Source organism: Pholcus phalangioides, unplaced genomic scaffold, assembly GCF_987345545.1.
Source record: "Pholcus phalangioides strain wild (caught in Gottingen) unplaced genomic scaffold, Ppha-v1.0 ptg000010l_1, whole genome shotgun sequence".
Lineage (NCBI taxonomy): Eukaryota > Metazoa > Arthropoda > Arachnida > Araneae > Pholcidae > Pholcus > Pholcus phalangioides.
In genome coordinates this window covers 2,888,770-2,912,562 of record NW_028301603.1, presented here as the reverse complement: position 1 = coordinate 2,912,562, position 23,793 = coordinate 2,888,770, and the positions used below count along the sequence as shown (strand labels likewise).

The following is a 23,793-nucleotide window of genomic DNA, read 5'->3' as shown; positions in this document are numbered from 1 at the left end:
TTGCTCTGCTTAAGCCTGATTTACAGAAGCAATTCTTGATCATCAGTTACGAAACTGTTTTCCAAATTTTGCTTGTCATTTTTATGCGATCAAGGAAATATACTTTCATTAACGTATTACAATTTGTATTTTGGCTATAAAAAGATTCAGATTTTTTTGAAAATGGTACACCTTGTTCTATAGCAGCAGTTCTCTACTGCGAGAAAAAAGGGTGAGAATTACTGATCTATAGGGTAAAAAAAGCATAATCGGGATTAAGAGGTACACATTCTCAATGAAGTCCAGTCAAACAGTGTAGAAAATGGCCATTAAATTACCAAAGAACAGAGGGAAACAAAATATTCAAAACTTTTGCTTTTGGAAATTTTTTGTTTAACAACTTGGTCAAATGTAACAAAGTTTGTGTGGCTTCTTTTAGAATTTTTCCGAACTAAATTTACTGGCACAAAAATCATTTTTTTTTATTTCCAGCTTCAAATTATTCCAAACGTTGAAAGAAAAAATTGTATTAAACGATTCAACGTTAAATTAGATAGGAAACTGAATGAGAGTTTGTAAAAGTTTGAATTATCCAAAATGAATTAAGTTCTACTTTGTTGTATTTTTATATTGCGTACAAAATCAATTTTTTTCATCGCTTCTCACAATTTTACTTCTAATTAAAAGAATGTCAACCAGGTTTTTTTCTTATTTTGCCTCTTTCAGTAGCTTTACTTTCCTAGGGGATCATTACACAAGTTCATTCAATTAATGAACTTGTGTAATTAATGCTCATTTCCAACTTACTGTGGTAGGATTTGATTCCCATTTTCATGTTTTCTTTATACTAGAAATCTTCCAGACATATAGCCTCTCTTACAGGAAGAGCACACCGCACAATAAAATATAATCTGTAAATTTTTAATTCGTGCGAAAAATTCTAATTTATATTGATTTTTAAAATTAGTTTGTTGTGCTTGGATTTACAGACATTCGATTCCATGTTTCTTGAGCCGAAAACCATGCTTGGCTTCTAAAAAATTTGGCTGCCACCTAAATATGTTTTCCATTTTTCAAGCCCTGATATATATTAATATTAAATGTTAAGCAATTACCTGTTTCATAAATACACAGGGAAGAACGCATTTGTAAAATCGTGATTATTCTAAGTTGCACCAATGAGATGAGAAGTAAAATTATGTGAAGTTGCATTATCAACTTGTTTCCATACTATCTGTACCTGATATTGTAACATGTTATTTGTGTTTTTGTATCACATTAGAACTGATGTCAGACATGAAGTGGATGCAAAGCCGAACAACGTGGCGTACAAGAATGGTGACTGCAGTGATGAGCCGCTGTTCTTTGTAGATAAGTAAGTATACAGTAATTCACAGAGGGAAATTATGAGCATTTAATGGAATCGTAGTCTAAAATAAATTATTATTCACCTGAAATCTTGACTTGTTACGCAGTAAAACCTGTCTTCAATGGAACCTGTCTTAAGTGGAAACCTGTCCATAATGGGAAAAAAATCGCGGTCTTGTGTTTTCAATGTCAAAATACACATTAAAAAATCTGGATTAAACGGAACCTGTCTAATGCGGAAACGGAAGAGAAAATTTTACCCTTTAACTTATTTTGACTGTTTCGCTCAGGTGACAGATTTTATGTGGGAAAATCATTGAATTTTACAGTGGTCGGGGCAGCAAAATCATGTTGCCTTTCTCCCTCACGAAAATGCTAGTTATGGACCTGGTGCTAAGGATTACATAAACATAGACAATGTACAAACTAAACCTGACACTACAGATGACTATGAACGGTGGGGGTGAAGTTTCATACAGATGCTGTGAAAACCTAAATATTTAGCAATTATAGAGTAAATAATGTACATTATTTTATGTACATTTAAATTAATTAGTTTATTTTCCGGTGATTTATTTTCATTATACTGTACTTCAATTACATACAAGATTGTTACATAATTTTACACTTGTCAGTTGAACCTCTATTAAGTGGAAATCTGTGTTCAACGGGAAAAAAATCTTGGTCCCTTGCGATTCCGTTGAAGACATGTTTTACTGTATTTTTAAAAACTGCTATGGTTGGTTACTGCAACTTGTCTGGATCATGTGGCCATTCAAGTTGTGGGAAGGGTAACCACATAACATAGCTGACGAGAAGAAAGAAAAGTGTTTAATTTCCCCCCCCCCCCCGAAAAAACGTTTCACAGAAGTATAATGCAAATTGTCGCCGCATCAGATCACAAAAAATATTTCATTTGGGGGGGGGGGGTTACAAAATTCACCAAAAATCCAGCATCAATTTGGCCTTTCAACATACAAATTTAGCAAGATCCATGTGCTTTGACCGTGTTTCGTACACGATGGACAGTTTTTTTTTGTTGGCATGTTTTTATTTGAGTAGTAATGACATACACAGACCTGCCAACTCTCCGGATTTTTTATTTTTCCTCCCGCTCTCTGGATTTGCTATAATTTTTCCAGATTTTTGCTGAAAATTAAATATTATGCGAGCTTTCACGTTGTCGTGACGTCAGTGACTGCCGTCGTCATTAGGGAAAACGCCCATAGAGGAGAGCCGTGGTCATTTCCATCGAGCAGCCGTAAAAAAGTCTTGGTGACCGCATTTAAGCAACTGGCAAAGACATGACTTTGCTTACGTAGCGTTTATCAGCAATCATTTATCAGGGGTATGACCTTATAGTTGCCGAAATTCCTGTATAATCGTTATTGCATCCCATTAACAGCCGTGCGGTAAACACATGTTTTTTCGTCAGCACCTTTGTATTTTAAAGTTTTTGAATTGTTTCCTCCGATTAAATATGTCTTCAGAAAGAAAATATAAAACTTTACGTTTACGCTGTATAAAGCTAAAAAAATATAATATGAAGCTTTAGTTCATATACCCAAGATTCTTAATCACTGATAGCATTCACGAAAGGAAACTTAAGCTTTATGAACAGTATATGCAGATGTCATTTTTATATTTTGCATGGTTAAAGACTGACATGAAATTATATTCTGCTCGGGGGAGGGGGGGGGGGCAATGCAAAACCTGCCTTGGGGGGGGGGGTGGAACTTTTTCTTAATTGATCAAAAAAAAAATTTTGTGAATTTTTTTTTGATTGAGTCTATGAGTGCCAGGGGGGGGGGGGGGCCCATCGGGAGAATCTCCGGATTTCTGGATTCCAAAAGTTGGCACATCTGCATACAATTTTACTTACTGGTTGGCAATGATTGATGAATTGGCCCCAATTGGAGATGACTTGCAAGATGTTACGTTTTTACAAAAGGGGAAAAATCCCTGCAACTCTTATTACTGAAAAATCCTTACTTTTTTTCCCTAAAAGTCAGTCTTATATTTATTTTTATGGGCCATTCCCAAAAAATGTGTACATTCCATATTTTTGAAATGAAAAATTCAAAGTTTGATTTTCGAAATAAAAGTGATCTCAAATTATGGCCAATGACTTGAAGTTTAATATTTCATAATATTTCATATTTTTCACTTTTATTTCGTATTAATTTTTTTATTTTTTGGGGTTTATGACTGAAAAGTCATGGATTTTATCCACAGACATGGGTTGGTAATTTATAATTTAACATCTTAGTTTGAAGTGTTCTTAAATTTTTTTTGCCTTTGAACTGCAAAAATGCTTCCCCTAACAGAGTGTACACCATTGTAACGGAGTGCACAGAAATGATTAACTGAAAGAAAGATATCTCTAATATTCTAAATATATAGGCCATGCAAAATACACTTTTATCATCTCAAAAATTATATAAAAAATGTGATAGGTGACCCAGAGACTCCTCTGTAACCTTTTTTGCCTATTTTCTTGTATATAAACTTCGACCTGTTGGCTTAAAAAAAAGTTGGGGGGGGGGGAAAGAGACAGCACGCACCCGGGTTAAGAAATGCTGGATGTTGGTGGTCGAGAATATTTTCTTTGTAGGAAATGCATTTGAACGGTCCATGGCATTTCTGCAACATCTTTGGATGGTTATTCTTGTCTTTCCTTTCGGTGGGGTAAATGATGCATGTTTTTTCAATGTCAAGGAAGTATACCAGGGTTGTTTGGTTTAAACACGTTGGTTTTAACCAAGCATTGTTTTTTTTTTAAAAGGCAGTTTGTTTTTTTTTTTTTAAATTACATAAATGTGGCCCAAGTATAATTTTTCCCCCTGAAAAATATATTGGTTCATTATTAGCCAAAATGATTAATTCTTATCACATTTTCTATCCTTGGGGTACATTCGGATGGTGTATCTTTAAATGGTATAAGATGATACAAATGGTTTTTTCAAAATATATCATAAAATTGACCTGAATATAAATTTTCTTTCATATTAAGTATCTTAGTTACTTAAAATTACATACTGTATCAAAATTTATAATTCTTACTGCATTTTCTAACTGCGCTACGTTCTGAATCTTAAGCAAATTCATGAATGAGGATTGCATCACACACATGTGGTGGTGTATTAATCTCTCGGGCTTTTTTCCTTCACAAAGAAGCAGCAACAGTAGTGACTTCACTGTCATGCTAACGGCAGGTGGTATTATAATCCAAAAAGACACCAGCTGCCCCTAAAGGACATAGACCAGTGTACCTTACCTCACAGTCATTTTCATTCCATAGGAAGCAGCACATTTCTTACTGTGTATTGACATCCCGGCTTAATATTGAATTTTTTTTACATATTTACATTACTCCCAGTTAATCAAGGTTCTACTTCTACTGTTCAGTAGTAAAAATTGGCCAGTTCGTGAAGCAGCTGGTGATTGTTGTCCAAATAATTTTCAGTTGGGTATTCCTTGGAATATGTGGACTGGGTCACCGTTTATTTAGGATGTACAATAGTGAGTGATTTATGAAAAATAAATTGGCTACATACAAGATTATAATTAAAGTTCTGATTTCAAAACACGAAGGTGCTGCTGGTCAGAATAGCTGGAAAATTTGTATGGATCCATTGCATGAAGCAATGAAATTTTCTTTGGTGAAAGAAAAAAAAACACTTTAAAACGTACACGTAGAGATGATGCTGCACTTGGCCAGCGGTATAATCTATTTTGCACAATCGCATCATTTCTACACTTCAACAGCATCAATATGTGAATAGCAGGGCTGGACAAATCACAGATGCCAGGGTGACTGGAAAATTGGTTTTGGCACCTGAAATTTTATATGCATCGTTGCTAAAATGAAATGTAGGTATGAGACAATTTTTTTTTGATTTTGTAATAATGTGTCTTTCAACGTAAGAATGAGTCAAAGTCCTGGAAAAGTAAAAAACAACACTACTCAGTACTATTTTTCTTGGGGGGAAACATGCTTCGTTTATAGTGAATTTGGTGGCTGGCGCCTAAATATTTTTTAGATTTGTCTGGTCCTGGTGGATAGCACAACTTTTATCAAGATGCACATTGCAACATCAGTGAAGCAGATGCTGAACCACCATTTACCCAATAACAAGATCACACAACACTTGGCTGCCATGTTGACCTGACAGGTGAACATTACTTGTAACCTTTGGCGATACCCTAAAATGTTATGTGCAGTGGTAGGATTGCAAACTTTTGTGAATTGAAAGCACATCCACATCATTACCATGGCATAGGTCTACTCTGATCTGTTGTTGAACAAGCATTTTTGTTCTTTCACCTCGCAACCTGAACACTTTGGATAACATATTTAATATTTCTTGTGTAAGTTGTAGTTTAAATGACTTCATATATTTTTGTGATGTTTCCATTAATTATGAAATCGTGCCATGCTAATTCCATAATTTTGTCTTGACTGGCTATCATATCCACTCTGTGAGCAAGTTTCCCACGTGCTGGAGGAGTACAGCATCGTCTGTTTTACATTTTTAATTATTTTTTCCCCTTCGTCATGCAAAATTCCATTGCCTTAGGAACATTCATTTCAAAATTTTCAAGTCATTCTGACCAGTGATTTTTATTTTAGTGTTTTGAAATCAGAACTTTAGTTATAATCACCCTGTGTGTCACAAATAATTGCTAATTAATCTGCATTAATCACACTTCATTAAAATCATTGTATTTGCCTAGTTTTTACCATAGTTTTTGCAAAACAGCAGTAATTAAGCATATTGAAAGTAACTGGGGAGAAAAATCTGCATTAATCACGCTTCATTAAAATCATTGTATTTGCCTAGTTTTTACCATAGTTTTTGCAAAACAGCAGTAATTAAGCATATTGAAAGTAACTGGGGAGAAAACATCTTTGTTATAGGTTTAATAATAACATTAAGAATTCTCAAACACTAAATATTTCCTTGAGTTAAGTTAAATAACTAAATTGCAAAATTTTTATTAAAATGTAAAATATTGATAGAGTAATTAATATATGTGGGAATTGTGTTAATTACAATAATAAACATTTTATTTTTAGTACAGGGCTCCCACTCGTCCTACTTTTCCTACTTTTTGCTAAAATGTCCTACTTTTGTTCTACTTTCTCGGTTTTTCCTACTTTTTTACCAAATCCTATCGACAAAATTTGTGTAATTGATTTTAATTGAGCAGGAAATTATTGCCAAATATTACAAATGTTGGAGAATGCAATTAATGATTCTGCCAAAGCAGAAATTGTATAATTTTTAAGGTAATTTGGAAGGGGGGGGGGGGGTGTATGTGGACCATTTGATTGATAAATTTTTCATTTGCTTAGTTTGAGGGTTCAAGTATAGTAGTCATTAAAAACTTCTGTCTGGATGGAAAAATAATTTTGTATTATTACTTCATGGTCTTGGACAGTAACTTTCATCATTCAAAATTATGGTGAAAATAGGTGAAACAACAGTTTGCATTTGAAAGCAGTTGCATACATAGGTCTATTCTAGGTTTGGTGATTCTGATGCTACCCAATAGCATTCAGTTGTCTTCTGTATTTTTAAGGCATGAAGAGGCATAAACAATATTTACAATGCTCAGCAAAGAGCTAGAAATGGAAGTGCTTCATTTGTCAAAAATGAATACACTGGCATTGAACAGTAAAATGTGAACAAAACAGTAAAATTAAAAAAATGATGAACAACACAGTAAAACTATTTATTTATTTTATTTATTTACAATAACCCCAGAAGGCATGAAATGCAGTTATACTGGAAGAAAAAAAAAAAAAATAGTCAGTACGGGAAGCACTTCGCATACGGAGCCAGGTCGAAATCCCCAATAGTGGAAGCAAATCTTGCGTAGGAGGCACATACAAGTTCTGATGGAAGACTGTTCCATATTCTTGCCACACGGCATCTATATCCGTGGAAAAAGCAATCCCTTCTAGCCATTGGTATTCTTATTTGGAAGCGATGCCTACGTAGGTTAACTCGCCTGTCTATGATCTCAAAGAAAGGCTCTCTCGATGGTAGATAAACATTTTGGTGGACTAGTTTGTAGCACATCTTCAGATCTGCATCGATTCTACGCCATTCCAGTGAGTGTAAACCCAGAAATTGAAGTCCCTGGCAATAAGATAGACCGCTCATGCCAGGTATTCGTTTAGTAAACGACCTCTGTGGCTTTTCAAGGAGCTGTATGTCCTTGATTTTGTAAGGGTTCCATACTTGCGAACAGAACTCCAGGGTCGGGCGAACGTACACACAGAAAGCATATGACAACGTATGCGCATCACACTTACGGTATGCCGTACGTAACATATATGAAATTCTATTAGCTTTGCAGACTATGCCATGATAATGATCAGTGAAATCCAGAATGCGGCTCATTGCAATACCTAAATCCACGCATGTATCCAATTGCTGTAACGTTTTATTACCTAGTTGGTAATATTCAGGATCGGTGCGTCTACCTAAATGCATTGATCCACTTTTTGATGATGAAATAGGTAGCTTATACTGACAACTCCACTGGAAAAGTTGTTGGCATGCAATTCTTAAGTCCCTAGTGTTTTCCACTGGAGAGAATAACTTCACGTCATCAGCGAATTGCAATAGAGAGATGGGTGACACAGCCTGAGTAATATCGTAAGTGTACAAAGTAAATAAGATCGGGCCTAACACCGATCCCTGGACAACTCCGCTTGGCACCTGACATTCTCTAGACATCACGCTGGCTACGCGAACCTGATGAACTCTGTCTGACAGCAGTTCTTGAATTATCCTCACAACTTTATCCGGAACCCCCATGCAAGCTAGCTTCCTCAGTAGTAGCAATCTGTCTACTTTATCAAATGCCTTTTGGAAATCGACGTAAATTACATCAATCTCTTGTCCAGAGTCTATAGCACTCTCCCATATATCATGACAAATCAACTGTTGCACTGGTAAGGAGCGGCCAGGAATGAAGCCAAACTGAACTGAGGGGATTAAGCCATATCGTCGGCAAACGGAAGTAACTGATTGACGATGCATCTCTCGAAAATTTTGCAGGATATATCGGTTAACGATATCGGGCAATAATTATTCGGATCTGCCCTGGAGCCTTTATTCTTATAAATTGGACTAATAACTGCAGATTTCCAAGAGCATGGGATAGACCCGTAGTCATAGAAGGATGTGAAGATGGAGCTAAGCAGAGAAGATATCGGGTCTGAAAGACGTTTGTAGTAACAACTGGGTATTCCGTCAGGACCCGGAGATGATCGACCAGGAAGAGAAGCAATAATGGCTTTTATCGTCTGAGTGCTGAACATGTCACGAAAGAAGGGATGATCATTCATAAGGCCTTGATAACGATAGTCGTAACCGGAACAACTGAAATTATATGAACCAGAAAATATGTCCGCAAAAACGTTTGCTTTCTCATAATCTTCCGTTATCGTGGTGCCATTCACAGTTAGCGTTGGTATGTCCCGGGATACACGAAGTCTACTGCGGACATCTCGGTGGAAAAAGTTCAGATCACGATTTTTACAGAGGTTGAGGAGATGTAAACTATCTGGTTCACCTTGCCTTATTTATGTCGGATCTTGTAATTTACACATTTTGCATTGTGCTTTTGAAAGTGGTCTCGAAGGTGCGTCATTGTTAAAAAACTTAAGTCTTCGAAATTTGCTGTGCCTTGTCGAAGAAAGTTAACAAGCTCTTCACTTTGGAAGACTCCAAAAAAAAAATGTAATATATATGAGGAGAGACAGCAAAGAATTATCTGTGGTTGATAGTGCAGTGTTTTGCCCAAAAATTGGTTTTGTAACCAAGCCATTTGTCATTTTGTTTTGGCTTGACTGAAATAGTGCTAGGGAAAAAAAAGTTAAATTTTTTTTTTTTTTTGCAAAAGAAATTTTTTTAATAAATTTTTTCCCATTATGCTATGAATATGTTGTCTAAGGGGGTTACCCTCCCCCATCCTACTTTTTAGTCCTGCATTTTCTTACTTTTTCTCATTTTTTGAGTGGGAGCCCTGTCAGTAATTAGAAGTGTAATGATTTTTCAGAAATTTCATTGTTTATAATGTAAATACCATTAAAACCAAAAATACAAGTTTAAACCAAAAAAGTTTTTTTTGGAACATAATAAATAAACCAAAATTTTTTTTTTACCAACCCTACCCTGGTTTCTATTCTGTTGCGTTGCTTGAGTTTTTGGAAGATGTAACAGAGTGGACAAATTAGCCTAACTTATTTTGTTTCATTATAAATTTGAATTATTGATGAAATTTTTTAAAAAATATTTTGAAGCATATCTCCATGTCCTATCACTCACTGTTAATATAGATGAGAAAAAAAAAAATTATAATCGTGGACGTAACTGAGTGGACATACGGCAGAGAAAAATCTGGTACTAAAGACATAACATGACTATTGTCATTTTGCAAAAGTCAAATCCAAAATTGTTGGTGAAGAATTAAAAGTGAACCTTTCAGTATATTTTTGAAATGACCGTAACACAGTGGACATTTTAAAATGGAAAACATTTCGGGACACAAAAAAAGTTTTTCATAATTTTCTTTTTATTATTTCAAAATTTTATTGTCAGTTTAATTCATCTATGGCATATTTATAAAATATGATTCAAAGTTTTTTGAAAAATATCCAGATTCCGTACCTCATGGTCTCACCTCACTATATGTTCAGCCTTAAGAGTGCAATAAATAACGGGTGCCAGAAAGCAAAAAAAGAAAGCCAGAGTAAAAAAGTGAAATGTACATGTTTAATTCGTTCGTGTTATATAGTGAATGAATTTGATAATTATGATATTGACAATCATTTTAATTACAATTACATTGTGATTTTCTGTTTTAGGAAAAAAGGAGTTAAGGTGAGTTTTTTTTTTCTGCATTTGCATTAATGATTTATATATATTTTTGACAAATTATTGCTGGGCTTGACAAATCTCAGGTCGCCATGGCGATTTAAAAAAAAAAACATTGATTTCTAAAATTTTGTGTGTGTGCTTTGTGATGACTAAATTTGAATGTGAAAATTTAAAAATTTATGCAATTGACAAGATTTTTTTTCAGTTTTCACTCTGGTAAAAAATGGCTCCTAGGAATAATTTATATTTTCTTATATTTTAGTTTTTATAAACACATCAATGCATTAATCATTGACAGGTCTGTCTTTTGGTTCCGTTCAAGACCAATTTCTGTTTCGTGGAGCACGATTTTTATGGGTCAGGGAGAGGTTTATTAAAAACAAGTTTGGGAAAATAGCCCATTTTTCTTCCAAAACCTGAAGTTTCTGGAAAATCCTTGCAATTGCCATCTAATTCAAAGCAAAAAATGATTGAGAAAAAAGTTTTTTCCTGGAAAGGAAATTGTGATTCGATAATATCCTAAATGGTGGTAATCTGTAAATCTTGTAATAGAGTGCAAAAAACCGTGAAAATTGCAGAGAAATGAGGATTTCGTAAGTCTTTTGTTATAACATGGAACACTTATGAAATGATTTATTCAAAGTGCATTGCTGCTACCATATTTTAACTGCATACAAAGTGTTTCTGAAAACTTAATCATAACTGTGCATCATAGAAAGCCATGTAAAAAGTGTCAAAAGCTCAGTTGCAATGATTTTATAAAATTACTTCACTGAACAATGCCGGATGAAGCATGTGTATATTATGATTTACATGTGGGTATTTTTTTAAATTGGAAACAATGGGTGGTATAAGGAAACAGTTTTCAATCTAGAATGGACAGATAGAAACCTGAATCTTCAGAGGCTGATTGAATTGAAGCAGCAAAAATGACAAATATAAACCATGGTATCTGCTTTGCAGCAAAACATTCAATTTGAGCAACATGGACAGACAAGCTATTCACAGACACATGCCAAGTATGTAAATTCAGGAGTTTTTAAACAACCCCCGTTTTTTTTCCAACCCCAACTTTTTGATTCTAGCACCAATATGAATGGAGGGTGTAAAAGTCAACTTCAAACAATTGTGATGCTGTGAAACAAACTAAATCTTTGGTTATTTCACGAAGGAAACAACAGTGAAGGCTTTCATCTTGTTTGCATTGAAATTAGTGATGTCCCACTCATTCTATAATTCAAGGATGTGTGAGAAATTTTTAAGTTGGTTTCCAAACAGTGATATTACAAAAAAAGGGAAATTTTACATTCCTTGATTGTGTTCTGTTTTTCCATCAGGTGTATTTGAATAGCATTAATGACATGTATAAAAATTTTTTAATAATTAATCTATAATTTTATGTTATTAGCTGTATATAATACCTGGCACTTGCCTGGGTTTTCTCTATATACTGGGAGCATTAAAGCAGAGTAAAACCATTGTAAAGGCGTAAATGTCTGAAATGCATTGTTGGGTAACTACAGAGTAAACATTCTGAAAGACATTGTTGAGGCACTGAAACCATTGTTGCTCGACAGTTTTTTTGCCCAACTCTCGCAAACTTTTAAAGTAGCCTATCATTGAAGTTGGGTCTTGTTTGTTACGTATGCAAAATTTGTAGACAATTGGCTCACATAATTGTAGATTTGTATAGAAAGAACACACACACACACACACAGAAAATCAATTTTATACATACAGATTATGATAACTACAATTGATTGTTATAATTCATACTAAATGTTTTATTAAAAAATTACCTGGAATTTTCAGAAAATTTGACTAGAAAACCTGGAAAGTCAGATATTTTTGTATGAAAATAAGTATGAACCTTGTGGAGTGCCCATCTTAGTCAAGATTTTAATTTTGACCAGACAAAACCGATTTCAGCAAGACTGGTCAAAACTATTGAACCTATCCTGTCAATGCTGCAAATAGATGCTTGGGCAGTCGAGGCGAGCACAGTTTGGATTTTGGCCCCTTGAAAGAGAACTGAGCAAGAATGCTGCCATCTATACCAGTGTTTCCCAACCTTTTTTTGCACCATGCTTGCCTAAGCATCTTGTAATCTTGATGCCCCCCATAAAAGACACATGATGGGGGGGGGGGGGGGGAGATATGCTCCCCACGATAATCAAAAATTGTAAAAAAGTCAAAATATTAAAAATGCTTGCTGTTTATATATATTTCTCTAAAGTTGAAACTCTTTTGGAAGTTTAAAAACTAGAATTTTTTTCTTTGAAGAGGTTCTCTACTCTTCTGAAACCTCAAATTAGCCTGTGTGTTCCCTCCCCCCTCAGAATCTGCATAGAGGAAGCCCAAAAACTGGAAAGCCCTATAACCTGGTCTAAAGCATGGGGTTTAAACTTTTAAGACAGGCAGACTAAAAAATAATTTCCATGAAGCAGAATGGCCAATAAAGGTCACTGGTATCTTGATTTTCGTAGTATTTTAATGGTTAAACTCAATGGGGCCTAGGGCTTCGGGGCAAATAGGAGGAGCCCTACTGGAGAATTTAACCATTCGTAGATAATTTTTTCATTAAATATGAATTTTCATTGATTGTGAAATCATTTTCCCACTAAATGCAATTTTTTCATTAATTCTGAAAAATTTTTTCATCAAATATGAATTTTCATAAATCATGATGGCTCCCTTTAAAAAATCATATTACCCTCCTGTGGAGCGTGGGGGCCCCCCCACATTGGGAATCATGGATCAATACCTTTGGAGGAATGACCCTGCCTTCCTTATTTCACACACTGTGGCATGAGCTGCTAAGCATGTTTAGCATTCTTGCCTGGTTTAGAAGAGTGCTTGGGTTAGAGTCCTGGCGAAGACCAGATGTCTTTTCTTTCCGAGTTCACCTTGGCATAATATCCAAAAAATATCTGCTTTCATATATTAGGCTGAAGAAAAAAAAAGCTGTCTCTCTCTATACCGTCCCGCCTGGGGCTCTTTGCTGAAGTTAAGATGATCTACTGATGCCTCACCGCACAGTGCATGAAATAAGAAAGGTCTTGTTTCCATATTGGTGTAGATAGTTTTACAATAAGATTTTCATGTTTGTTGTATTCTATGTATATAATATGGCAAGTGTAAGATAACAGATAAGATGGCATGGGCCCCCTCCAATTGCTTCTAAAATATATCTTCATCCTAATATGTGTACATTAATTTTTTTTAACGAAACCCTGGAACTTTTCTTCAACTCTCAACCTCATCTTGTCTGTAATCACCACAAAATTTGTTAATCGTGACAGTACCCAATTGTCCAGGGAAAATGTATTGTAAAAATTGTTTTTTTATTTTATTTTTTGACTAAAAATATAAAAATAAAGTGATCCGGACTCTGCCACGAAGCTGGGCTGGAAGAAATCTCCGCGATGGGATAAGTCCAGTGGCAAAGTTCCGGCGTTCATTCATTCAGTGTTGTAGATAGTAGCATGTTTGCTTGGGTTCGAGTCCCAATAGAGACGGGATAACTTTTCTTTCCCAGTTCACTTCAGCATAATATCAAAAAAATGTTTCCTTGATTTATTGGCTTGAGAAAAAAAACTGTCTAAAAATAATGTTCTTAAAATAGAAATTGAAAAGAATTTTTCAGCACGTCATATTGTCTGAAACATATAACTAGAATTTTACAGTAGTCTCTTAATTTCTTAAAGTTCAATCTACCCTTTTTTTAATACACTGAAAATTGCGAAAGTCCAATTGAAGACATCTAGTAAGCAATTTTTCTCTCACGTGGAATAGTGCTTGACAAGTTCCAGGTGCAATGTTGACTAAAAAAAATTTCATTGGTGCCTAAAAATTTTCTAGATACAATTGTGGTTCCTCTTATATTTTTCTGACTAAATTGGTGTTAATTTCCATGCAAGATTATCAAATTATCAAAGCTCCTCATGTAACAGGCGATCATAGTCCATTCCCATGCCTCAACTCGTAAATGCATAGCTCTGCTGCTTACATGCAAAGGGTCCTTTAAACATTCATTACTGCAGCCAGTTTGAAGCTAAAAGATTCAGAATCGCGCTGTTGCCCGTGAGGTGAGGTCATATTCTTTCCATTTTATATTTTGAATTTTCTAGTAGATGTCCCAATTAACGACAAATCCTTGTTTGTTGCAGAGCATGTTTATCAGTGACTTCAATAACTTATCAAAATGTTTTGCTTGAATTTTTTTTACCTTGAAGTTTGCTTCTCTGATTATTTTTCCTTCCTTATTATAGTTTGAATCACGATCTTTATGTATGATTTTATATACAATCTTTGAGGCCCTGTATGAGTAGTACAATTTGGAATAGTTTTTTTAAAATGATTTTTCCTTTATAATATGTATCTCCTATTAGCTCAAAGAAAGTCTAACATTTAAGGGTTAAGATAGCCTTGCTTATTATTATTTCATCCATTCCTTATATCAAAATAGGTGCCAGACAAATTTCTCATGATCGGAGCATATTTTTTTTATAGACATGCCCAAAATAATTTTTTTAGGCTTTCTAGGACATTGTGGCGTCTCCCATGTTGGTGGAAACACACAAATTCACTAGGGCTAGAATTTTTGACTTAAAAATACAACCACATTACGAATTGGTTGAAAACCACCAATTTTAAGTGTTTTAACCAATTCTGGTTTGAAAGAAAAACCAGGATCTTTTGATATTTTGAAGATTCCAGTGTTTCCCCAAACATTTTCTTCCATACGGCGGGGGCATCCCAAAACAAAACGTGCATTATTACAGACATTGTTCCTTCTGGGATACTGGACTGTATAAAAATATGTACTCGTAACTCGATACAATTTACACACAGATGTGCAAATTAACAAGAGAATTGATGTAAATTTAAATCTAATGAAAGAAATTATTTGGGAACTACTAGAAATTGAGAATTGATATGAATTCGGATTTAATAAGAAATATTTGAAAATTCATGAAATCATTCCAGCATTAATAAAAAATCTAATTCGAGAAAAATCCAAAATTAATTACAGGAACAATTTAAAATTAATGAGCGAACATCAAATAATGCATAATAATCTAGAATTAATGAAAATTTTAAAATTGAGGGAAATGGTTAAAAATTTTATACTCCCAGCTCGTGAAGGAGGGAGGGGACATCTATTTCCACGCCAGCCTCCGCGTCTTGTGTAGGTGACCCTGCTTCTGGTTGAAATGGTAGTACTGCAGAGTCCTCATAATTTGAGTCTTGAAACTTCGATGTTCCGGATAACCCGAGGTGCCGGAACTTTTCAAAACCTCTGTCTGCCTAGACTAGGGTCTCACGGGGTCAGAATTTTTCATAGGTCCCTCTATAGTGAATTTCTAGTGTGAAGAATAACATTCATACCAGATTTCGGGGGTCCGGAGTCCCTGTCAGCTACCTTTATGTAGAATTCGTGGGCAGGTGGTTCTTATGTGGAGTCCAAGAGCAGTTATGTAAGGAACTGAGGGCAAAACAAGCAGGGATAGGTACACCCTTCCCTCATTTTTTTCTATTTTCGGATAGTCCGAGTTTTCAGTAATTCGAAGTGGTTTCGGTCCCTTTCACCTCGGATTAAATCGAGACTAATGTAAGATGTTTCAATGATCCTGGCTCTGTAATCAATGCATTAAAACTAGAGTTCCAAAGAAAGGAAAGAGAGCGTACAGTGATTTTGTACTGATTCTGTTCAGAATCGAATTCGGCTAACATTAGCGATTTCACAATCATTTGTTATCAGCAAGACACTTGTGATAAGTGGTACTCGTTATTATGGACTTCTGCTGTATCTTGTCTAGCCGTTTGAAATCTGGCTTGAACTACAGGCCGTTGATTAATTGGCCCATAATATTGTATAGAAACGATCTACATTTGTCCCATCACCTCCCTTTTTCACAAGGAAAAAAATGATTCCATTGCTCCCTTTGCCATACCAACTCATGAGATCCCATATTGTGTTTGTAGGTAATAACCCCCCCCCCCTCTCCAACCCGAATTCGTTTCATCTCTCACTCGACTGGTGTTGGGGAACGCTGGTGCTGTATAAAAAAAGATTTTTTTTTTATACATCATTCAAAACACATGCTTTTGTGAGGGTCTTGAACCCCATTCTCAATGTGTGTCAATTTCCATTGCGACTTGAAACAGTGAAATTTGTCTGGTGGAGGGAGAGACGTTTCTTCCTCTGTAGGAATGTTTATTTTGTAAGTGCTCCAGGGATGTAGAGAATATTTTTGTTTCTTATACTTCATTGTGAAATATTATGTTCCCCCTTTCTCTCACCATCACCTGGGGAGAAAAAAGCAATGTCACAGTTTTAACGATCGCCATTCGTCACCAACGATGTTTGTTGTTGCATGCATCATCCTCCTATGTGAGAGTGTGAGCGCGCTTGTCTGTGTCATCGGTCTTGTCTCTCTCTTTCTGCCTGCAATTACCTTTCAAGAAAACTACCCCTACATTTTCTTTGAGCAGTGCTATCTCTGACACGAAGTGGCGCACTGGAGTCTTTTTTTTTTTTTTTTTTTTTGTTGAAAAAAGTGCTCCAGAAAGTTTTTTGGGTACCCCCCTCTGATGCAGCGGCAACATGAGTTTTCGTTGTGTTGTCGATACTGTTCCACCGCTTATCGTGCTGCTTCTTCCTTGTTATTGCGATGGGAATAGAGTATGGATTCGACTACTTTCAATGAAATGGTCTATTTGCGGTTACCAATAGTGAGAGGTAAGGTAGGTAAAATATTCGATTTTTTTTAAAAAACAGATTTTTCACTATTGATGCATGTCGTTTGCTTCGAAAGAAAATTTTCGCAGGGCGGGAACTCTTCCGTAAAAAACTATTAATTTTTGAAATCTCCATTGCTTCCCTTCCCAGAATTCAGTGCTAATTTCGTTAGTCACCTGTCTTGCTGAAACTTGAGTTTTATCTGAGATTTTAACCATTTATGTTATTAAAAACTTGGCCAATTGGTCATAATTATAGTTTTCAACGGATGTAAAGAAAACGATCTTTTACCCTGGGTCTGCTCAACATCATTCACAATTACCCATGCTTTCAGCCTCCAGATTTCATCCTGGAAGGAGAAAAATGGGTTGGAGAGAGTTTTTAATTTATTCGTGAAGACCGAAGGGCGCAGTGTTTCTCACCGATCGATGTTTTGTATGTAGGCGTCCAGCACTCGAATTTTCTTTTCTTTAAGAACATTCATTTTTCGAAAATAAGAATTTCATCACTTCTTTCTCCGGTTTGACTTCGCCCTTTTAACCGATGATGCTGGGCGCATTCCGGAAGCGGAGCGCATTATGTGTAATAGCGTGGGAGGGGTTTGGACTATAAGGAGCTGCTGCTGCTGCTACTACGACTGGTGGGCGCGCCCCGGCGTGGTCTATCGGGCGCCTGTTACCATATGGCGATTCATTCAGCTTTGCTGCTCGACTTGCTGTCGATTGCGGGATCTGTCTTTTCCTGTCTGTTTGCTGTCTCTTTCCCCCTCTAGGGGTATAAACGACTTTGATTCTTTTTCCTGTTAAAAGCTAGGCTAGACACCTGTTGTGTGCTTATTGTAGGAAAGAGGAAGAAAAAGACGCTGTGGCCTTCAACTCTACTTATGAACTCTGTTGATCAAATTTATATATACTATTATATTTTGCGAGGGCGGAATTTCCGTTGATGTTAGCAGAATCCGTGGTGGTAAGTGTTTTCCCCCTATCTAGTGTTTAGGGAGGGGGGATTTACCATCCCAAGAATTATTTGGGAAGAGTTTTATCAGATTTAAACTATTTCACATTATTTAATCGGTTCATTACCTTCCATGCCTTTGTTTCCAATAATTATTGAAGGCTTACTGCCTTCTACTTTTCCACTTTGATATAATGGAATTTTATGTGATTCTTCTTTGAACATTGTTGAAAGGGAGTGTGTCGGTTTGTTTTTTATTTATGATGAAAGGATTTTTTTCTGATGTAGATAAGTCATATAAAGAACTTAATTCAGGTTATTTTGATGTAATGTACTAGCATAATGTCTAAAATTCGAATATTGGTTGGAAATTAACTCCGTCAGTTTTCATATTTCTAACCCATGTAATGAGCTTATTTCAAAGATATATAAAAATGTAGCCGTTTTTTTTATCTAATCGTATGCACGATTCCCAGAAAGGAAGAGTAGACGGAGCCCCGAGCCTATAGGCCTGGGACAATTATTTTTTATTTTTCCGCACTATAAATGCACTTCAAGGGGCCCGTGAAAAATCAGAACCGGACAACCTGGCAGCAGGGCGTGAGAAGGGTGGGCCCATGTTCATGTGTAGGAGTTTTATCAAAGGTTTTGGAAGTGTTCTTTAATCTCCACGTGAGAAGAAACAATTTGAAAAGTATGGGCACTCCGTTAACCTTCTTTACGGTATATAACCGTCTTTGAAAAAGAACACAACAATTATACAGCAATTTTTAATATGCGCCTTTGTAATATGCAGGATAGAGTTCACGCTTAAAATCTTTTGCTTGTTGGCGTAAGAATTTAGACCTGTGATACACATGCTACTAAATAAATAGCACGAAAGCATATGCTCGCGCGAAGGTAGCATATTTTCTTTCTATTTAAGTGGCATTCACGGGGCTTATACTCATACGTTGAAAGATTAATATTCATCACATACACACACAAAGCAAGCTCTTGATCTGCTGATAATGGTGACTTTTGAAGAATTGATCTGCGGACATTCTTAATCATAGTTTCTCTGTTTAGAGAGGCATTTATATTTCACTATAGTCGCCGGAACACCCGTAGCCTCTTTTCTCAGTGTTACTTCGATAGCTGTACACAATTCTTCTGGGCAAGTGGAGTTTAGAAGAGGTTTCACTTTTTGCGACTTCACTCTAGGAACGCAGTCGGTGAACAACTTATTGGGTCTTTTAATGGTAAAATTTTTTTGTGATGGGCCTGGGAGCAGCTCCAAATAAATCTTCACCATGCAATATATTTTCGTAAAGCTATAATGAATAATCTTTAGGAAATTGTCCCTTTTATCTTGCCACTTTTCGCCACCGTTTTTGTCAGACATATTTCGAACATGCACCGGAAAATTTTAGAAATATCTGTATTGCCGATTTCAATCAAAATAAAATTTAAAATGGCTTCAAATCTTGTAATCTCGTTTCCTACCCATATGTCAAACAATGACGTAAGAGTAATTTGAGGACCCAAATCTAGGGAAAAAAATTATTTTTGTCCGCAAGTTTCCGCAACACGTTTTTGAAGTTTTAATTAGTCAAACAAGTTAGCTGTAACTTGTATATGGTCAGAGCGCTCAACAAGCTTAATAATGTACTAAAATCTTAAAATAAATTAGAAAAAATAATGATTTATATATATATATATATATATGTGGATAAAAATCACACACTTATTGACAAAGTAAAAAAGGTCCTCAGGTTAATTATAAGCAATTTTAAAAAAAATGTGGAATTAAAAATACCAGAAAAGGATGCAAATTATTACCATCGAACGAAACAGCGCAAAAGAAAATGTTTAATATACATTAGTCAAGCCAAGTTGACGGAATTAAGTGGGCGACGAAGCCCTGTGAGTTCTATGTTTGAGAACGGGCATGTTTAGACATGCTCAAACAAAACTGTGCATGCTTAAAAAAGAAACTAACTGCATTTCCACAATGTGGGGGAACATTCTGCCATCAAGAAATATGTTTTCCCCTTTTCAGATCAGTCGAAAATTTAATTTTGTTCCCCCCAGATCAGTGTTTTTCAACCGTGGCTTGGTCACCGGGCCCTAACACTAGTCACACCGGGCCGTGAGTGTGATTCGAAGCCTCATTTTTCCCATTAATTTCTCGTTCGTTGTGTGTGTATGACCGGGCCTTTCACTTACACAAAAGAGGTTTATCGGGCCGCGGGCTTCCGAATATTGAGCACTGCCCTAGATTGCCAAAATAACACACTGCGTCGGCCGGACACCCCTGGTGTACAAGAGCACTTCCTTCTAGTGTTGAAAAATTTCGTATTTTATTTGTTCAAACTGAAAATTTTGGCCCCCACTTCCATAAAGGCTTTCGGTTCAACTACGTTAGTTTCGAATTTTCCTCGAACAAATGGTGCTAGTCTAATTGATCCTTGATTCGTGTGGTTAAAATCACCCATGGTGTGACATAATCTGCAAACCAAATCGGGGAAAAGACATTCATCAGACGCTAGTTCTTGTCTCGGGTAGCTTTTCATGGTTTTTGATCTTGGGTGTGGTCGGCATATAGCTAGAGAGCAAAGATAATCTTTTGCTGTAAGGAGTTCATTCATAAAAACCTGATGGTTTGTTACTTGTTTATATACAGTCGATCCCGCTTATAACGTTTTCCCGCTTAGTACGACTGATTTTTGCGAATTTAACTTTTTTTCATATTGATAATTTTTCCAGGATACAGCGTTTGAATTTTTTGCTATTCCCGCCTACAACGTTCGAAAAATATTTACATCAGGCTTTTTGCTTCCTTAAAAACAGCGTACTTTTTCGCCTTTTTCACAGGTAAAGAAACGAAAATGTTAGAATAAACGTTAGGTTTTTTTATGTGCCAGCGATTAACTATTATGTGAAAACTAGAGATTGGGCTTTTTTTATGGCTCTTCGGAAGCCGGTTTTCGTCATAAAGAATTGACTGAAAAGTACTTTTTCTTTTTTTTTGGGTTTTAGGCACAATAATAATTTGAATTAAGGCTGTTTAATTTGACAGTTTAACAGATGTTTGTTTAATTAACAGATAAGAACTAGAAAAAGTTCTCAGAAGAGGTTAATTTTTTTTCCTTTGCGGTCTTATTCAAATTTGCCGCACTAGATAGATTCCAACAAAATGACATCCTAAAACTTGTTCTCATAGTGGTGTTAGACGACGTCTGCGTATAACAGAGGAATAAAACGCTACTACTAAACCAGACATGTACCTCGTCCGTAATCCTCTGCGGAACCTCTAACGAATTGGTACATGTTGGAATGTACGTATAGTGAAGTTTGTTTCTGTGTAATGCTTGTTATGTGTAGTGTGCTGCCATCTGCCACCAGTTTTTATAACTATAAGGGAAGTGTAATGATTGAATGATTTATCGTTGTGGGCCTGTTGCTCTCTGTGGCGAAACTTTTTAATGGGGAGATCGGCTCGAAGTTGGGAACCACAGGAAACCAACTTCAGGAATAAAAGTCTTCTCATCCACCTCTTAATCTATTGATACAAAATCAATCCGCAAAAGAGTAACGTGGATACAAAACGTTAACAACTTGACAGATTTTTAGATGCCAGCATCAAGTAGCATTTAAAGGCGACCTTTTTCGGATAAAAAATGTTGATTTCCCAACTGTACTCCTTGGAATTTAATTCTTCACAGAACAGCCAATACGATGCTTTCATGACCTTTGAAATTTCGGGAAATGAAGCAGTAACAACGTTAGATTTTTTTTCGAGTCAAAATGTCTCGGAGCAAGTTAAAAAAAAAATGCTCTAAGTGCAGAGGAAAAAATAAGAATTTTAAAATTTGTAGATGATAGTTCTGTGCTTTCTAGAGTTACAATAGCAGAAAATATAATTTGCCTCCCAACACATTAAACAATCAAGTTTTCCCCCATACAAACTATATCCCGTATAATACACGTAAATATTTATTGGAATAACAAATGCATAATTTCTTCCTATTAACCGTTTAAAGGACAATGTTCTATAAATGGAACAGTTTTTATATGCAACAATATCAGATAAAAATTTGATTCAAATATTTCCCGTTTTTTATCGTATATAGAGAAGTTATCAAAGTATTTTTTGAAATAAATTCGGATGTTAATTTAATCTTTTTTGACAGAATTTTGTCATTTTTTGGGCATTTTTCCCCATTTGGATTAAAATTCGCCAAAATTTCAATTTTGAAGTAAATTGAAAATTTTTGTGTGTGTTTCTACCACTTAATACATCAAGGTAAGTCAATTAGTTTCTTTGTACTGTTAAACATTGAAGAGCTACGCGCGTTCTAATATGCATGTTCCATTTATGGAACATTGGCCTTTCAATAGAGCTGGATTCTAGGAATATCTAATGTGCAGTGCCCTGCGTCGATTTTCCCGTTCGAATCCCAGGGTGGTGTCATAATTCGACATGTGTACGGGGGCGAATTTTGGCGATTTTTCTCCCCAGCGCGACCCAACCCGCAAGGGCAAAAGGCTTATATCCCTGGAGGGACAGAGCCTGGGTCGTGACTGGTTTGTCGGGGCGAATTTTGGGTAATATGAAACAGAGGAATGTGCTTTCTGGGGGGGGGGGGGGAATTGTTTATATTTATATTGGTTGAGTACTTTTTCTTTCATTCTTAGAAATACATGTTTTTGTGAACCGCGCAAATCAAACCGTGATCGGTAATCGTAGATAGTCTTTTTATGTTTAGCTGTATGTAACCATCTCCGGAAGATATCGCACATTAGAAATGAGAAGAAGCTGTAGGATATTTAGAAACATTTAGATATATATGTATACATAATTAGAAGGATATTTATAACTCGCATATATATGCTAATTACTTGCTAATGAAAATGGGAACATCACGGATGCTGTTATTATTGAAAATGATCCAGTGACAACAGTTCCAACTGATGCATGTGGAATGATAGATATATATTTTGCAACATCGAGGATGAGGTATTGGAAATTCCCGTAACGCGTTTTTAAGAAAATGTAGGGCAGGAAAAGTGCAACACTCCTGTGAAGGTTTCAAGAAAAGGCAGTTTTAAGCAATCCGAAAAAAAAAAGAAACACAATGGATGGGATAAAAAAAATTCTTTCTAGAATTCGATCAAAAACCTCAGCTCTGGATTCCATTTGAAAAGATTTGCCATATAACCATTATAGCACGTTGGGATAATTCATTCAGAGTTGCGAGGAGCAGATCTTGTTTTGCATTTGGAATTCCGAAGAGGAGTGACAATGAACCTTCTACGAAAGGAGGAGGGGTTAAGTAATCATCCAGGTTCACGTTGTCAACTGAAAAAAGATGTCAGGTCATCTGATGGCCATTATATTGTGTCTGCGACGCAAGGACGGTGTGCGTTTGCCAAAAAACACTATATAAATGCTACCAATGTGAAAAACGGGTTCATCAAAGATGCTTTCCTTTTATCACGCGGACATTATAAAAAAATTTAAAATTTCTTCACTCTCACATACGCACATTTTTTATGCTAAAAAAATCGGTGTGTGTTGCGAATTTGAAATTGTAGTCCAAAATAGAAAATTTTGAGATAACTATACTCCAGAAATAAATAACGAGAATATAGGCGATACACACCAGCTTCCGCTTTCACCTCTCCCCAAGTGCCAATGTTCCATTTATGGAACATCGTGAAAAACAAAGAAAAAAAATTTTGTTCTTCAAATTTCAAAGTTGATCTATGCAAAAGGACCTGCAATTTTAAATTTCAAAACAATGAGTGATTTTGTTCATAGTTCAGCCTTTAAACGGTTAAATATCTCTCTACCGTAATGTT

The 23,793-nt window shown here is 35.8% G+C and overlaps 1 protein-coding gene across 7 annotated transcripts in view; it reads left to right on the top strand.

The window, feature by feature from the left end:
* The window catches only part of heph (polypyrimidine tract-binding protein 1 heph), a 117,597-nt gene that overhangs the window by 5,419 nt on the left and 88,385 nt on the right, over positions 1-23,793 (top strand). For 3 of the 7 annotated variants that reach the window (XM_089237435.1, XM_089237437.1, XM_089237434.1), the window contains exons 2-3: positions 1,262-1,354; positions 10,235-10,250. In XM_089237435.1, coding sequence (XP_089093561.1) covers positions 1,262-1,354; positions 10,235-10,250 — 109 coding nt within the window. Of the gene's footprint in view, positions 1-1,261; positions 1,355-10,234; positions 10,251-16,848; positions 16,998-17,937; positions 17,959-23,793 lie in introns of those variants that run through there. The other 4 variants (XM_089237442.1, XM_089237436.1, XM_089237443.1 and 1 more) reach the window with 4 other exon arrangements.